The sequence below is a fragment of the Rana temporaria genome, chromosome 1, assembly GCF_905171775.1.
Source record: "Rana temporaria chromosome 1, aRanTem1.1, whole genome shotgun sequence".
In the NCBI taxonomy this organism is placed as follows: Eukaryota; Metazoa; Chordata; class Amphibia; order Anura; family Ranidae; genus Rana; species Rana temporaria.
Window position 1 is genome coordinate 158,986,306 of NC_053489.1, and position 19,517 is coordinate 159,005,822.

The window sequence follows — 19,517 nt, forward strand, 5'->3', positions numbered from 1 at the left end:
CATAGTGTTTTGCAAGTGGTTCACCCTTCGGCAAGGTGCTCCGATAAGGGTCTGGTACTGATTTGGGGGGGGGGGGACGTGCTTTTTTCCTGTTTTTGTGTAAGACTCTTTTTTACAATTCATACCAGACCTTTTGGTATGGTATGGAATTCAAGGGGACCCCTTAAAATCCATATCCTGACCCTCAGCATGAAGAGTGCCTGGCCACATGACCTGATAAAGTCACAAAAACATATTCTCCTCCAATCTCTGAGAACTTCCTGCTGCTTTAAGCAAGAGAACTCAATGCAGTGCCACAGGCTACACATCACGCCCCACATTTTATGAATGGACTCCAGCGTGCATAGGCAAGCAAAGCATAATGAAGAGCAGATATCAAAATCCATGCTCTACTATCAATCAGCCCCAAAGGTGCAGGTAAGCTTATTCTTCAAACAGTCAGGTTGGGACAGGTAGGAAAACCCAATTAGTTCCAGAGGTTCAAAGGCAGCCATCACTGAATTTGCTTATAGATGTTTGTAGATTTTTATAGATAGGCTACCTGTATTTGGTCCAAAAACAAGTGTGTGCATTTAAAGATTTCAAAACATTAGAAATTGCTGGAAATGGCAGAACAGTGATAAAGTTATTTTATGCAAATACTGTATATCAATGAAAATGGCACTGTTTTCTTTTACCTTTAGATAGAGTAGAGCATCTATTCTCATGAATTCTGAATGAACAGACAAAATGGCTGCTATTATTGCATGGATAATTGCACTATTAGTCAGGAAAAAAAATATTATTTTAAAAGATACCTTCTTAAGCCCTGTACATAAGGGCAAAATGTCAGGGGACATTTGACGGTACAAAAAATACTGGCCAACATTCCCCCCCGTGTGTTCGTCGGTCTGTCCGACAGAAGGCAGTCGTTTGGCCGGCTTCTGTCAGACATGCATGATGGAAAACTAGCAGCTGACGACTCCCGTTTAGCTCTCTCAGCCAATGGCAGAGAGCCCATGATTTTTTGGCGGGGGGGGGGGCATGGCATCCCCTTCTCATAACACAACAGCTTAGCGGGGGAGATCACTGGACTAACCTTGCATGGCTGGTACAGTGGCTCCCAACGAGAGCTGTCAGTTATTTTTTGGTGCAACCCTGTGGTGTTGTAGTGCAACACTACAAAAACTGTAGTGTGTACCAGGCTTTAATGTCATTGTGTTGTTAAATTAAAGTGGAAGACCAGGATCAATCTAACTAAGCTTAAAAGAGGGGTTTCTGGTCATATGGTTGTCTTACAGTGGCCGGCTTGCAGGGGAGAGGAGGGACAGCCAACAAAGGATACCCCCATAGTAAGCCTATGATTGACATTATCACACGGGCACTGAAGCTGTGGTTAACAATCTCTCCTCTCTGAAGCCTCTGAAGTCTCTAAAGCCAGTTGCTGGGGAGTTTAAGTGGTCGGACTGGAGCACCCTGAGAACAAGTAAGTATAAGCATATTTCCTTTATAGGGTAGTTAGAATAGTATTTAAAAAGGGAGTGGAAGCAGATTTAGGCTTAGTTAGATAAATTCTGGACTTCCACTTTAAATTGTCACAAAGGTTTCTTACCTTCACATTTCTGAGATGTTTCACTCTGCTTAAGACCAACAGGACATCTGCACTCATAAGATCCATCTGTGTTGATGCAGGTTCCTCCTTGACACAGTCCTGGAATTGCTTGGCATTCATCAACATCTAAAATGTAGGATATACATGTAAATAACAACAACAAAACGTATGGTTGCACAGAAGAAAACTAGAACCATTTATATGCACAGAACTATTTTCATATTCCTGTAATATGCTGGGAATTTGGCTCCTTTGCTTTGCTATGTCCCTATGTAAGCTAAATGTGTAGGAGGTTTTGTACAACGTGTCTGCCACTAAGTTGCATCTCTTTAATGAAGTGTAAGTAAAGTGTATAAAACACATAAAAAATGCAAAGACAACTATTATGCCTCTTATGTTTCACTGCCCCTCACTGTCTCTCCTAGGACAGGATAAACCTAACTGAATCACATAGGGATTAATTAAAGTAGCTGAAGTATAGTATTCTGGTGATCCCTATGATCCAATTGTTATATAGTAATTTTTAATGATGACATTCATTAATTCAACACAAAATCTCTCAAGTGATCAGTGGCCTGCAAATTACTTGTTCTGCTGCATATTGGTTCCTGTATTCCCACAAAACAATATTGGTCAAGCAGTGGTGTGGAAAAGCCTAAAGATCGTCAACCCTCGACTGGTAATTTGAGAGTGGGGGGAATGAAAGGGCAAACAGACTGTTATGACCATAGCATGAGTCACGTACAATACTGAAGAGGACCATGGTTTTAAATCTCAAAAATAGATGTAAAATGTTTATTAATAGATAGAAAAGTGTGCTACTTGAGTAAATAACGTGAATTACCAGCTGAAAAGATTACAAGCTGTTAACTTATGGCACTTACTGTATGGCTCCAATATTTTTGTCTTAGGATCTGGGCAGCCTTGCAGGGGGAGCCGAAGCCGGACTCCAAAGCATGTAACAAGAGAAAGACAAAGAGCAGGCGCCACTTAGATAAAACTGTACACTTTAATTTTAAAATAGTATCAAGCACTCACATATTAGTTACTGTGTGTAGGCATAGGTGGAAGTCCAATATGACAGTCAGTCCTCAGCTCATGTGGGGGAGTCCCTGCAACTGGAGATGTTTGCTGTGCTTCACCACATGTCAGGGTGCCGGTTCGCTATAGAAGCGGTCATTTACGGGTGTTGCTGCGGCATCCAGGTGGAGAGCTGGAACGCAGAGCGGCAGGTCTGTGCTGGGACGCGGCATGAGGCGGAGTGACGTCAGGACCAGGATGAAGCAACCGGCACCCTGACATGTGGTGAAGCACAGCAAACATCTCCAATTGCAGGGACTCCCCCACACGAGCTGAGGACTGACTGTCATATTGGACTTCCACCTATGCCTACACACAGTAACTAATATGTGAGTGCTTTGATACTATTTTAAAATTAAAGTGTACAGTTTTATCTAAGTGGCGCCTGCTCTTTGTCTTTCTCTTGTTACTAAAAGTAAGGGACAGCACTGGAGTGTGGAGAGGGTAAGTGAAGATTGGCCCTATTAGGAGGACTATTGGCACCTTTAAAGGATACAAATAATAATAAACAATACCTGAAGTTAGACTTTAAAACATAATTATCAGGATTAACAATAAGATCTTAGAACGTCACTATCAATGGGGTGCAGGAAATTTTAGAATACAGTGGAGAATCATTATTTATGTATGTTATAGCCTTTGACCAATCCACCTCCTGCCTATTACTCTATCGCTTAGTTATTTCTTTGTTCTCTGTTGAAGTATTCAGGCCATGTACAAAGTAAACAAGTAGAAAGAAGACATCTCAGCAGATGACAATTCAGTCCAGTATTAAAATATTTGTAATGATTGCTTCATCTGGTTCCATGTTTATTTCAAATTGTGTGAATACACACTGCCAAAAATAAAAATACAAAAATACAAAAGAAAAAAAACCTCAAGAAAACACCACACTGTTAAAATAGTATAAATATAGGAGTAGCACTAGCCTAGCAAGCCTTGCGAAAGGCAATACATGTCAAGAGCTAATTCTAGATATTCAACTAAACTGCAACTCTTTATGGCAACCCATATCAGCACATTATACTGTTCACCTAACTACACTAAAGTACAGTTTGTGTGGTGCTCAAGGTGGACACCACCTCCAGATTCTGTAGTAGTATTAAATTTTGATGGGGTTTTATGGGGTTAGGTGTCGTAAATGTCAATACAAGTGTATAAGGTTATTCAAAGGTAGAAAGGTGGTAAGTATGGGGCTTGTGTGTAGGGACCAGCATGAAAGTTACTTAAAGCTCAACTCCAGTAAGTTGGAATTAGTATCTATAGGCTTCTGTCTGTCCACTAAGCAGCTTTCTTACATTATTTTAATATACAGTGGCATTACAGTACTCTAAAACAGGAGAAAAAGATATATGGTCAAATCACAATCCAAGCCTCTTTTTTTTCCTGCTCAACATCAACCAATGAAAGGGAGCCAACATGTCACACTGCTATGACATGTGCATCCACTCTGGGACTACATATCCCAGAAGTCTGTAAATGGTGAATGGCTGTGAATGGTGGTGAGTGATTTCAAACCTTAGCTCTCTTAGCAGCAAACAGATGTTGCTTGCATAGCAATGTGCATGCTGCTAGGAAATGTAAGATTTACTCGGACATTGTTACGACACCTCCTGTAGTCCAAGGGGTGTGTCTATGAAAGTGAACTGCTAACAGCTGTTTTTTTTTGTGCGACTGAGCTGAAAACAGACTTGGAACGCTCTGGCTGCCATGAGCTTGACTAAAATTCCCTTGCTAGCAGCTGCAGAGTGGGCCCTTGCTCTCTGTGAGGAAGCAATGCAGAGGGTTGGCACACCCCTACTCAATCAGACCTAAAGCTCAAAAAATCAGCAGAGCTCATGCTCCTAGCTGATTGGAGAGCTCTGGATCTGACTCAGCAAGGGGTGTGTCTACCCATTGCTTCCCCCAGAGTGGTCTGCAGGGACCGGCCAAATTTCGATTCATCTATGGTCTATTATTAGCTTGAGTCCTCTCGAACAGGACTGTTGGTATATTTTCATTCAATCAGCACTTGCAGCCAATCAGCTGGCTGATCAAAAAAAAAATGATCCATCTATGACCAGCTTAAGACTTACTTCCACTCTGCAGAATGCTGGTAGAGGACAGGCTTTTCTACCCTCCTTTGCATATCTTTTACTTTGATGCACCTGAGTGTATTAAGCTAATTTAGGCCTTGTTAAATATGGTACTCGTGCATTTTGCTTTCCTAAATGCATGAGAAGTTATTTGGGAATTATAAACAACTTGTATGCCTCCCTGATCACTTTTTTCTGCATTTAGATTTTCCTGCTTTAAAGCAGATGTATCCAAGTTTAGAAGCGTTTATAAACATATAGAGTTTCTAATTGAATTTTGGATGCACAGAGTACTATTTTCTCTAAACACAGCTAAACTGACAGCACCAAAATGCTGGAAATGTTTACTTTGATTGGGATATGTCCTATAAACACATAGAAACACAGATTTGACAGCATGAATGAGACCCTAAAGTCATTGTAATCCCTTGCATATACCCAGTGAAGTGACAAACCTCAGATGATACAAGGAATTTTAACAAATCCGCCTACATAATTTGTACCTTTTTATCTGCATTCATCTGCCATGTACAGCCTTATACATCACACAGATAAAAGGATTTTTTTTACAGCAACAAAAAGCAGTATCTGACATCACAAACACTGCAGGGTATGCACCCGAGCTTAGGGGATCTGAGAGATGAATGGAGGAAATTAGCACACTCTTCTTCAGAAGCTTAGAGAAACAGAGCTAAGGATATGAGTCCTCTACTGTTTGCTGGCAGCCACAGGCTATCCCCTAGGAGGCTGTGTGTCAGCTTAAAGGGGTTGTAAAGGTTTGTTTTTTATTTTCTAAATAGGTTCCTTTAAGCTAGTGCATTGTTGGTTCACTTACCTTTTCCTTCGATTTCCCTTCTAAATGTTTTTTTTTCTTTGTCTGAATTTCTCACTTCCTGTAAGCTTTCCCCCCATCATCCGGGCCATTCTCTGGCTCGGATGATGTTGGCAAGCTTACTGAGGAGGAACAGGAAGTGAGAAATTCAGACAAAGAAAAACATTTTTTAGAAGGGAAATCGAAGGAAAAGGTAGATGAACCAACAATGCACTAGCTTAAAGGAACCTATTTAGAAAATAAAAAACAAACCTTTACAACCCCTTTAATCTAAGGATCTTAGGAGTGACTCATGCAGATAGCAGAGAGAAGAGAGGTCAGAGAGGAACCAGATCCATGATCCGTGCTATGGATACGCACTATAGAGGGGTATGCTTTGTTCATTTATGTCTGATTTTTACAGCCACTTTAAACTGAAAGTTTAGTTGGGCTTTAAAAGGATGCATAAGCTTGTAGAGAATCAGTGCAGTAAAACTGAGTATCAGCCTATATTAATGGAAGGTAATATTGTAGAGCATACAGTATAAACACATGTTTTATCTCCATTTTATTAAAGTGATTTATTGTGCTAGTTGTGCCCTCCCCTAAGGCCGCGTACACACGACCGGTCAAAACCGATGAGAATGGACCGAGGTTCGGTTTCATCGGTCCAAACCGACCGTGTGTACGGCCCATCGGTCTTTTGTCCTTCGGACGAAAATTTTAAAACTTGCTTTAAAATCGAACCGATGGACCGCTGACCGATCGGGCCAAACCGATGGTTAGTACACAAAAGCATCGGTTCAAAACCCGTGCATTATCAGAATCAAGTCGACACATGCTTGGAAGCATTGAACTTCGTTTTTTCAGCACGTCGTGTGTTTTACGTCACCGCGTTCTGACCCGATCGGTTTTTGAACTGATGGTGTGTACACACATCAGACCATCAGGCCACTTCAGCGATGGACCGATGAAAACGGTCCGTCGGACCATTCTCATCGGATGAACCGGTCGTGTGTACAGGGCCTAAGGCCGCGTACACACGGTCGGACAAAACCGATGAGAACGGACCGAGGTTTTGTTTCATCGGTCCAAACCGACCGTGTGTACGGCCCATCGGTCTGTTGTCTTTCGGTCCAAAATTTTAAAACATGCTTTAAAATCGAACCGATGGACAACTGCCCGATTGGGCCAAACCGATGGTTTGTACACAAAAGCATTGGTTCAAAACCCGCGCATGCTCAGAATCAAGTCGACGCATGCTTGGAAGCATTGAACTTCATTTTTTTCAGCACGTCGTGTGTTTTACGTCACCGCGTTCTGACCCGATCGGATTTTGAACTGATGGTGTGTACGCCCATCAGACCATCAGGCCACTTCAACGGTGAACCGATGAAAACGGTCCGTCGGACCATTCTCATCGGATGGACTAGTCGTGTGTACAAGGCCAAAGTGTTTAATTTGTCATCCAGGCTACTGCATCCTCTATGTTCCTACGGATAGCTGCAGACCAAATTCTGTGATTGCTAACTGATTCTAAAGCTAAATCTAAGGATCTCCAAATACAATAGGTAAAACATCAGGAAATTATGTGATTTGGCTCTAAACACAACAACAGTGTCAACCTGTTTTTATTGTCTGACTGCTGAGCTTAATTAAGAATAGGAATCATATCTGAAAAAAAAAAAAAAAAACACCATAAAAAACAACTAGCTAGATTTAAACTTGCATTGGAAGATGACTGTTGAAGAATGAAAAGTTGAACCTAATTGGTTGATATGGGTACATTGAAATTGGTTGATATGGGTACATATTGTATATATATTCCATATCATATGGTCTATATATTTTACCTAACTTCAGCTTTTAAGTGGATATATAATTTTTATAAAAATGCATTTATTCTCACTAATAACTAATGATTTTTTGATTTTTAAACATTACTGTGCAGAGGATGTTATGAAAAAAATAAAAACATTGGAATGATAGTTTATCAGCAGCTAGAGTGACAGTTACTTTCACAGTCAAACATACTGATTTATGCTCTATAGAGGATATAAATGTATTGAATAAACAGTACACATTAACCTGAAGCTATTTACCTTGGCAGGCTCCACTGCGTATATTGGGAATGAAGCCACGGCGGCAGGGTTGTGGTTGAGCAGGGCACATCTCACATGGGTGCCCCCAGGCACGTCCGATGGTTGCACAGCAGAGAGTTTTTGTGCAGACGATACCAGTCACCTGACCCTGACACATCTGATTGGTGACTTGAGTGAAGCAGGGCCCTGTTCTGTAGTCTGAAAACCAAAACATAGAAAGAAAACACTGTAAGCACCAAATGATGAATAAATCTAAAATTCAGCATAAATACAAGATCAACAGAAACAGCCACAAACTAAAAACCTGGTCTGGATGATACCATTCACAGCATTAACCTATTTCCACATAAAATTGCTCTTTTTACTAACACTAGTCTAACAAAAAAATATTTTCCTGTTTCTATTCTGAATTAAAATTAAAGTGGCACATAATGCAATTAGTGAAATATTTGGTTGAAATACGTATACATTTTGCAACGTATCTGGCAAAGGTTATGTACATTTGTTTAGCCAGTCATTTATACACTATTCACGGCCATTGAGATCACTGTACAACTTCCTCAGTTACACAGTTTGTAAAAAAAAAAGTCACATGCATAACCACAAACAAAAACACATAAATAAATAAATAGGTAAAAAACAAGACCTTACATTATCAGAACCTTTAAACCCTAGTTGTTCCAGAGGAAGGCAAAAAAACTCTTACAAAGCATTGCTTAATCCATTACAATAATCCTTTCCATATGCAGAGGTTAACCATCTTTTCTTTCAGTATAAGAAGTACCCTTATGTCCATTGCAGTGACCTTAAAGTAGAATGCCTATACTCACTCTTCCCTCTTCCCCTCGGGGACGTGGTATCCCTGAGCTCGCTCGCTGGAACCAACATATTCACCCAATCTTTTCTGCATATGACATCTTTATTCATCTTAATTAACAGGCCTTGGGTGATGTAACTCCTGTGCATGACCACAGGAGTTTATTTATGCCAGCAAGCCAAGATTGTACACCGACCTGCGGATACATTCTGTAGAAGCTTGCAAACATGCAAAGGAGGCAACATGGTATCTCTTTATAAAAGAGGGGGGAGTTTGGGACTTTAGATGAGGCACAAAAAGGAACCGGATGTAGAGAAGTCATTTTTTTAACAACCATCATATATCCAAAATGGGTATTACATTAGAGGTTGTAGTTACATAAACTCAGATACAACAAAGGGTAGACATGAATCATAGAAAAATATGTGGTACCATTGCTGATATTGCTCTATGTACAAATTCATATAACACGTATTAACAAGGAATAAATGTTCTCACAGATATAGTCATTAGGGTATGCACATACATGTTATCTCTTCTGCAATAAAAAGCCTGTCTGCTTGCATTTTCTTAATAACTATGTTCCACTTTAAAGTGATCTTTCCTCAGAATTCCTAAAATGGCAATTTTTTTTTTTTTTTTTTTGTTCCGCCTCAGAGAACTATCAGGAGACTTAATCAATTTGCGTTCATTCGCAGTCTCCTTAGTTCACATCATGGTGGGAAACTTTTTTTTTTTTTTTGGTTATTTTGTTATTGCAAAAGTGCATTTAAATATATGTCAATAAATATACAAAAGAGAAAAAAAATACTTAAACACATGTACTTGAATACATTAATTTCCCCTAGCCGAACAGACCCTCATCCCACCCTCATCCCTTAACCCCACCCTCCCGCCCTCCCCTATCTCCGAAATTCTGTCTCGTATTGTATCTCTCTTTGCCCGTTATACTTCTTACACTATATCATCCTATCTATATACCTCGGTGAAAGTTTAAAATTAACCCAATCCTGCCATTTTAATTTAAATCCTCCTTCTCCTTCCTCTCCCATGAACCTGAGCTGTTCAGCATAATATATATCATTGATTCTGCAAAACCAGCTCCTCTCTGTTGGACTCATAGGGTCCTTCCATTGTTTGGGGATCAGACTCTTTGCTGCATCTAGTACGTGGGGAAGTAAAGTTCTCATGTACTGTTTGGTTGACATTTCTGTCCCGTGGAACAGACAGACCCATGGATCAGGAGGTATTTTAATTCCGGTTATCTCCTCAATTACTAATAATACGTTATTCCAGTATGTTTTAATTTTTGGACAGGTCCACCATATATGTGACATAGTACCCACTTCGAGACAGCCCCTCCAACAATATTTGGAGGTATCATCTCGAAAACGGTGTGCTATGACCGGGGTTATATACCACCGTGCTAAACATTTGAAGTTCATTTCGATTAATGCACAGTTAGTTGAACTAGTATGCGTCTTTTTTAATATTTTCCTGACCTCTAACTCGGTTTTACCCGTTTCCAATTCCTCTTCCCATTTATTAATATAAGGAGGGAAACCGGGATCTTTCAATCCCATCAAAATTTTGTAAATTGAGGAGATCCCGCCTCTTCCTTTTGGTGCCAAACACAAACGCTCCAAAGGGAGCAGATTTCTATCTGACCTCGGGGGGGAGGGGAAGGAATCTACAAAATGCGTCAGCTGCATATATCGCCACCAGTTCAGCTCAAACAATTCTTTTTTTTTACTTAATTCCTGGTAGGTAAGAATTTTGCCGTCTTTTAATATATCTTTTAATTGTGCATCTGGTTTTTTAATCCAGTTACCAAACAGGCCTATTTTCCCTGGTGCAAAAAAATTTGTGTCGAATAGAGGGATTAATGGGGAGTTAAAGCCCCATCTGTGCTTTTTGTGTGTCCTATCCCATATGGACATGGATGCCAATGTGATCGTGTGCATGTGCGTATTTTGTTGTCTGAAATGTGGCGGTATCCAAATCTCTTTTCCTAACAGTGACTTGTTTGAGCAACTTTCTAATCTAACCCACCTTTTCTCATTGTTATCTCTAACCCAATCAACCACCCGTGCCATGTGAATAGCCGTATAATATGTGTAAATATCAGGTACCCCCAAACCACCACGTTCCTTATCTCTAATTAATATTTCCATACTTATGCGCGGTTTTTTGCTCCGCCATATAAACCTATTTAATAACTGTTTTAATATTTTAAAGTAAGCACCCGGTAATACGATTGGTAACATTTGAATTTTATATAATATCTTAGGGAGAATAAACATTTTAAAACAATTTATTCTCCCTAGTAGAGATCTTTGTCTAGATGCAATTCTCTTTAAATCAATTTTAATATCATTTAATAACGGGATAAAGTTCTGTAGGTAAATTAGCTCCGGGGATGCTGTGATATTAACTCCCAAATATTTTATCTCGATATCTTTCCAAATAAATGGAAACTCTTGCTTATATCTCCGTACGTCCTGTGCGTTCAGGCTAATATTAAGGATTTCTGATTTTAGAGGATTGATTTTGAAATTTGACACATCTCCATACAATTTAAGAGTTTTTAATAGATTCGGGAGGGTTATAGTTGGATTCGTTATATATAATAAGATATCGTCGGCGAATGCTGCGAGTTTATGTTCCCCATCATTTGTTTGAATCCCCCTGATGTCCGGGTTATTTCTAATCCCGTCCAGCAATGGTTCCAAAGATAAGATAAATAAAAGAGGGGACAGGGGGCACCCCTGTCTGGTCCCATTGAACATCTCAAAAGTCCCTGATAGTATCCCATTCACCTTGACTCTTGCTGTTGGGTGTTTATACAGAGCATTTATCCACCCCATCATTTTTGGACCGATCCCAATGAACTCCAATGTGTTCAGTAGAAATCCCCAGTCTACCCTGTCGAACGCCTTTTCGGCGTCTATAGACAGGAGTAGACCTGGGGATTTACTATCTTTTAATATCTGTGTTAACAGGAGTGTTCTGATGCTGTTGTCCCTACCTTCCCTCCCAGGGACAAAGCCTACTTGATCAGTATGTACTAAATCTTTCATGATTATTTTCATTCTCCCGGCTAAGATTTTGGCAAACAATTTTACGTCCGCATTTAATAGCGAGATGGGTCTAAAACTAGAACATAAGGAGGGATCTTTACCTATCTTGGGAATTATTGTAATAGCGGCCTCTAATGCCTCTCGGCGAATATCCCAGTTTGAACCAATACCGTTTATATAAGAGCACATCCTGGGGATCAGAATGTCACTGAACTTTAGGTAATATGCAGTTGTTAACCCATCGGGGCCTGGGCTTTTCCCCTTTGGTGACTCCTTTAAATTGTTACGAATTTCCATTTCCGTTATAGGTTCTTCTAAAAAGCTAATTTTATCCTCGGGTATTTTATTTAAACATGTGTTGTTTAGGAATTTTTTTGCATTATCACTTCTCCTTTTAATTTTTTCGGGGGGGTCCCCTTGCGATATCGAATATAACTTCCCATAGTATTCTTGAAATACTCTTGCGATCTCAGATGTTGTATGTACCTTACCCCCTTTGCCCGTTTGAATGCTTTCTATAAAATTACCCTTAGGTTTGTTTTTGAGCCCTTTTGCTAGGAATTTACCCGACAAGTCTCCCCATTGATACTTCTCTTTCTTACGTCTATGAAATGCCGCTCTATTTTCATATTCAATAAGATCTCTTAATTCCTCTCTTTTTAGGATAACATTACGCTCTGCTTCATGCCCTCCTGTTTGTTTATGGGTCTGTTCAAGATCAAAGATAATTTTATATAACTCATCGTATTTCTTCTTACTTTCTTTTTTTTTCGCTGATCCTATTGCGATCAGTATGCCCCTAATATAGGCCTTGTGAGCCTCCCAAACTAATGATTCCGGCATATGTTCTGAGCAGTTTGCCTTGAAATACCATTCTAATTCCCGTTTTATCCTTTCTACAACCTCTTCATCCTGTATTAAATCCTCGTTGAGTCTCCATGTGGTGTTACTTTTCGGAGCTCCCTCGATTTTTACATTAATTGAAACTGGCGCATGATCCGACAGGGTAGTTATTCTAATTCCCGAACCTGTCACTACATCCAGTGAGCTATGATCCACTAAAAAGAAGTCGATCCTGGAGTACGTCCCGTGTACAGCGGAGTGGAATGAGTAATCCCGTGTTTTCGGATGTTGTATTCTCCAAACATCTATCAGTTGAAGTTGATGTAATTTTTTTTTAAGTAATTTTCTTTGTGCATCTCCAGTCCGCTGTACACGAGACGTACAGTCGACTTCTGGATCCAGACAGAGATTCATGTCGCCAGCAACAACTACCCGGCCTATCCTGAAATCCATAAACATCTCGGTGACCCCCCTAAGAAATCTCTCGGAGTTCGTGTTTGGACAGTAAATATTTGCAATAGAATAATCCACTTCATTTATTTTTCCTCTAAGTAAAAGATACCGCCCCTCGGGATCTGCTTTTCTCTCTCCCAGGACAAATCTTACTTCCTTGGCAAAACCTATGGCAACTCCCTTTGCCCGTTTAGTCGGTGAGTCTCCGTAGTACCATAGTGGGTATTCCGGTGAACTTATTTTAAGATTTGACTCCTGCGAGATATGTGTCTCTTGTATGAGTACTATATCTGCTTTAAGATGTTTTATTTCTCTTAGAATATTGCCCCTTTTTAAAGGGGAGTTTAGTCCCCGTACATTATATGAGAGTATTTTTAAGGTTCCTGTTCTATCTACCAGATAGTCAATCTCCCCCCAACCACTCCTGCTACTTTATTGTTATTATTGTAGGTCTCTGTAGATTGCGACATATCAATCTTAATCTTGTATAGACAGGTTTTCCAATAAGCATCAGGGCAAAACCTCAACAGGTAACGTATTTCTGAAACAGATAATCGGAGATATTCCCCCCCGAACCCTCTCCCTTGCCCCCCCCACTTCTTCTGCACTATAACCACCCCATTCCCCCTATCCCTCCCCCCCTCCCCTACCAATTGGGGCATTACGGCCTTAAATAGGCACATGGATCCGTGGCCAACCTACTCCACCCGGCCCTACGGTTCACGCCCCGGAGGTTGAGCTCTGCATGTGGGGCTACATCCAGGACTGTCACCACCAACCCCCCCAACCCAAGGGGTGGGGGCAGGTGAGTAGCCCCGGGGCCCCAGCAACCCCCCGAGCACAAGCCACCCGGCCCCCCCCCCCCACACCCTCCCCCCCCAACCACCGAACCCCCACCCCATCCCCCCCGCACCCCACCCCCCGACATCTCGCATCATCATTTTCAATTCTGGTTATTTATCCTATGCGGATCGTTTCTTGATTATTTTCCTCTTTTATTTCGTGACATAAGGTGCCATGTCTGATGACCCGGTATAGGAGATATCTTCTCCTGTGGTTCACTCCAACCAGGTATCTCTATCAATGGAATCTCCAGTCTCTTACAAAACTTTGTCATCTCTTCAGGGAACCTTAGGGTCGCGGACCTGCCCTCCTTCTTCCCAATTAAACACGCTGGGTAACCCCAAGAATATTGGATATTGTGAATTTTTAAATGTGCGAGTAGCGGTTTTAATAATCTCCTTCTAGAGAGGGTCTCAATAGCAAGGTCCGGAAAGATCTGTAAATCGCAATTGATATAGTTATACAAGGCCATTACATCTTCCTGTATCTCTTTATTTAAGAGTGAATACATTTAGTTCAGTTAATCTTTCCTCATAATTAAAATGGTAATAAACGTAATATTTCCTCATAATTAAATCAGTAGTAAACTGAATCTTTCCTCATAATTAAAGCGGTAGTAAACGTAAGCTTTCCTCGTAATTAAAGTGGTAGTAAATGTAAGCTTTCCTCGTAATTAAAGCGGTAGTAAACTTTTGAAAGAAAAAACATTTCCTCCTGCAAGGTAATGTAACAGTCACCACCGTTTACGACCTTCCATCGACCCACAACAGCTTATCCGACACACAGACAAACCAGCAGGCACGATCCATATCCATTCCCCAGAAAATGAGACTGACCGCTCTATTCTCTGCTTAAAAATGTATGAACACTTTTAATGGTTAGCTCTCAAGTTTATATACAGTTTTCAAGGCATGTTTCAGTGATCACAGGAACAATCAAACTCTCCGCCCACACATCACACCCTGGGGGGGCTTCAATACACCTTCAGATGGCTAATTGCTAAACATTCCAGACATTTCGGCGCCCGTCTATAATTAACATGACCTAATCACTGCACCTGAGAAGTCACATTCCTTCATTAACAGAATTCAAACAAAACACCATCACACAATGTTTTCCCCTCAATCCACATCTTTAGACAGACGGTCTGTCTCCGACAGAAAGGTATTCACACCTGAGCATCAATAGGCTTTAAACAGTGTTATCACACAATGAAAGGCCTTTCAAGAGCCAGCCTCATTTAACAACTCACTAGCCAGGGCTAAGTATTGAATGAGTCATTTTTGACCGGTAGGGTCAGAATATTCTTTGCAGACATTAAGGAATATATTGTAGATTACTGTCCATGCTAAAACAATCCAACATATGTCCCTTATCTCCTGGCTCAATCTGTGCCCAAAAGTCACTCCTGTTACAGGTAATATCACAAAGTTCTAGTATGCCATTCCTTCAGAGTGCATGCGCTGGTGACGTCACCGGCTGCAGAAACACTGAACGTGGACATTTATGAGATATTCCTTGTACCTACAGCTAAGCTTACCTGTAGGTACTTGTGTCCAAGCAGTGTTTACTACCACTTTATGCACTTAAGACCCAGACCAATATGCAGGTAAAGGACCTGGGCAGTTTTTGCTATTTGGCACTGCGTCGCTTTAACTGACAATTGCACGGTCGTGCGACGTGGCTCCCAAACAAAATTGGCGTCCTTTTTTTCCCACAAATAGAGCTTTCTTTTGGTGCCATTTGATCACCTCTGAGGTTTTTATTTTTTGCGCTATAAACAAAAATAGATTTTGAAAAAAATGCAATAAGCGTTTATCAATTGGTCTGCGCAAAATTTATAGCGTTTACAAAATAGGGGATAGTTTTATGGCATTTTTATTAATATATATTTTTTTACTACTAATGGCGGCGATCAGCGATTTTTTTCATGACTGCGACATTATGGTGGACACATCGGACAATTTTGACACATTTTTGGGACCATTGTCATTTTCACAGCGAAAAGTGCTATGAAAATGCACTGATCACTGAAAATGACAATTGCCGTTTAGGAGTTAACCACTAGGGGCGCTGAAGGGGTTAAGTGTGACCTCATATGTGTTTCTAACTGTAGGGGGCCGGGGCTAGACGTGTGACGTCAGTGATCGTCTTTCCCTATATCAGGGAACAGATGATCACTGACACTGCCACAATGAAGAACGGGGAAGGTGTGTTTACACACACCTCTCCCCGTTCTTCAGCTCCTGAGACCGATCGCGGGACACCGGCGGCGTGCTCGCGACCCCACGGCTGGGCTCTTAAAGAGGACATACAGGTACGTGCCTCTGATCAGCCGTGCCATTCTGCCGACGTATGTCAGCGTGAAGGGGTCCTTAAGTGGTTAAGGACTTACATGCACTTTATTAGTTTACTTCTTTGCACCCTTTCCAGTTCCAGTTGTGAACTGGTCTCAAACTTTAACTGCATATATTACAGTAGATAAGGCTAGGTTCACACTTATACAGGTGAGGGAATGCGTATAAATTGCACATATTCCCGCACCCACAGGAAAAATGTGCTGCTCTTTACGTGCTGAGGTGACATTAATTAATAATGGCACCCTCATGCATCTAAAAACACAGCGCATTTTCAGCTGCAACAATCCGCATGATGCTATGCGGTTTCCGTGCAGATGTGTTTTTCAAAAAGGTGCAGGTAACTTTCCCCGCAGGTACTGTGGCCCATTCAAAGGAATGGGTTGCTGTGCTTGCGGAAACATGGCATGCAGGGAATGCTTAGATATGAAGGACAAAATCATACATAAACAATCAATGATTGGTTATTAATTTATTTTCAGCTTATATTGGTTGATGTGTTAGCTGCTTAACCACTTAAGGACCCCTTCACCACGATTTACGTCGGCAGAATGGCACAGCTGGGCACATCAATGTATATGTACGTTGCCCTTTAAGCCCAGCCGTGAGGTCGCGCGCGCCGCGGGCGCGTGCACGCGACCCGGTCCGAAGCTCCGTGACCACAGGCGCGGGACTCGTGGACCCGATCGCCGCTGGAGTCCCGCGATCGGTCCCCAGAGCTTAAGAACGGGGAGAGCTGTGTGTACCGTGATCTGTGTGTTCCCTTATATAGGGAATCACAATCGATGACTTCACACCTACAGCCACACACCCCTACAGTTAGAAACAGACATGAGGTCACACATAACCCCATCACCGCCCCCTTGTGGTTAACTCCCAAACTGCAATTATCATTTTCACAGTAAACAATGCATTTTAAATGCATTTTTTGCTGTGAAAATGACAATGGTCCCAAAAATGTGTCAAAATTGTCCGAAGTGTCCGCCATAATGTCGCAGTCATGAAAATATTTGCTGATCGCCGCCATTAGTAGTAAAAAAAAAATAATAATAAAAATGCAATAAAACTATCCCTTATTTTGTAAACGCTATAAATTTTGCGCAAACCAACCGATAAATGCTTTTTGCGATTTTTTTTACAAAAAATAGGTAGAAGAATACGTATCGGCCTAAACTGAGGAACAAAAATTGTTTTTATATATTTTTGGGGGATATTTATTATTATTATAGCAAAAAGTAAAAAATATTGCATTTTTTTCAAAATTGTCGCTCTATTTTTGTTTATAGCGCAAAAAATAAAAACCGCAGAGGTGATCAAATACCACCAAAAGAAAGCTCTATTTGTGGGAAAAAAGGACGCCAATTTTGTTTGGGAGCCACATCGCACGACCGCGCAATTGTCAGTTAAAGTGACGCAGTGCCGAATCGCAAAAACTGTCCGGGTCCTTTAGCTGCCTAAAGGTCCGGGTCTTAAGTGGTTAAGTTCACCTTGTAGCACAATTAAAATGTTTAAGATATTAATGCTTAAATGTGAACCTAGGCTAACGTGTTGTATATATGCCTACTCCACACTGTGAATATTAAAAAATATACCAAACAAAAAAATGCAAAAAACAAAGATGTTAAACTATTATATAACCCAAACTAATGCTGCTGCGTACCCCATGGAAATGTCACTATATGATAAAATAAATTCTATATTTGAGAATACTTGGCATTTTATGTTGAATATAGACACAGATATTTACTTTATGACCATCTGAGTTTGTTGTGATTGTTGCATTTATAGTGCTGCACAGTGGTGATTGTTATTGGTATTCATATTGGTATTATTAAAGTGATTGTAAAGGGGATTTTTTTTAATAACAAATATTTCATACTTACCTTCTCTGTGCAATGGTTTTGCACAGAGCAGCCCTGATCCTCCTCTTCTCAGGTTCCCAGCTGGTTCTTCTGGCTCCTACCCCCCTTAGCCCGAAGTGCCCCCTTAGCAAGCTGTTTGCTATGGGGGCATTCAGGCAGGCTTGCTTCTCTCAGCCAGCTCTGTGTGTCCATAGACACAGACACAGAGCATAGCTTGGCTTTGCCCCCACTCCCTTCTTACTGACTGTGATTGGCATCAGAGGGAGCCAATGGATCCTGCTGCTGTGTCTGAACCAATGAGGGAGGAGAAAGAGAGGGAGACGATGCTCTCGTGCACTTCATTGGATTGAGATTAGGCTCAGGTAATGTACGGGGGGCTGCTATGGGGGCATTCAGGTAGGCTTGCTTCCCTCAGCCAGCTCTGTGTGTCCATAGACACAGACACAGAGCATAGCTTGGCTTTGCCCCCACTCCCTTCTCACTGGCTGTGATTTGCATCAGAGGCAGCCAATGGCTCCTGCTGCTGTGTCTGAACCAATGAGGGAGGAGAGAGAGAGAGAGAGAGAGAGAGAGAGAGAGAGAGAGACAGACGATGCTCTCGTGGACTTCATTGGATTGAGATTGGGCTCAGGTGGTGTAAGGAGGGCTGGGGGGGGGGCTGCCACACATTTGGATATTGGATAGTTCATATTTAGGATGATGGTACCCACCCCTATTCCTACTCAAATAATGAGTCAATCCCTTTCAATTTAATGCAGAGAATGCATTAAGTTAAATAAACTTTCTATCTTTAGAACTACTTTAATGTTACGAATAGTGGCAAAGTGATGTCTCTCTACTTCTGGAGTCTATAACTTCCTGGTTCTAGTTGACAGAACAGAGGTGATGATGATACATTGTCTAGTGAGTAGGCAGTCACTGGACAGGTAACAAAGGAGTTGTAATTACCCAAACAGGTAATAATTGCCTGGAATGTGGCAGATTGTATTTACATTACAAAATTACAAATTATTTACCAGATAATTTGTTAAAAGGTTGATTTAGACTTATATTTTGCTGCTTGGTTGCAGTTCTTCCACTTTACATAATATATAATGTGTTTGACAACTATAGACAGCACTGGGACTTCCGTTAAAGTCTTTATTAATTGGCCATGCTTTGTGCTGCAATTTAGAACAGCTGTATATTTATCTTTAGATCAAGGTACTACTGATATATATATATATAATATGCACCAATGTCATAATAACAGTACAAAAGTAAAAAAAGTTATATTTTAACAGTGTCAGCTGCTACAGAAAAATGTGAAGCTGCTTAGACATGTTATTGATGCATGGAGGTCAATAAGAAGACTCTCTCACTTGGACTGGCTCAATAATTACGGTATGTTGATACAGATGTAAGCAAGCAAAATGAGCAGACTAGATGCCAATAAATACAAAATAATCTGTAACCTAGGTATGGCCATATCCTGGAATAAAGTAAAGCCTTTATGTACTAGCATGTATAAATAAACCAAACATGTTGTAGCATTAGACAATCAAAGTGGTATATTGATATTACAGATACAATCCGAATTCATTCAAATGCACAAATGGACAAA

At 40.9% G+C, this 19,517-nt stretch overlaps 1 protein-coding gene across 1 annotated transcript in view; it reads right to left on the reverse strand.

Annotated features, from left to right (window-relative positions):
- The window catches only part of FBN2 (fibrillin 2), a 290,847-nt gene that overhangs the window by 190,222 nt on the left and 81,108 nt on the right, over positions 1-19,517 (reverse strand). Inside the window, exons 6-7 of the mRNA XM_040344842.1 lie at positions 7,660-7,857; positions 1,592-1,717 (exon numbers count right to left, since the gene is read on the reverse strand). Coding sequence (XP_040200776.1) covers positions 1,592-1,717; positions 7,660-7,857 — 324 coding nt within the window. The remainder of the gene's footprint in view (positions 1-1,591; positions 1,718-7,659; positions 7,858-19,517) is intronic.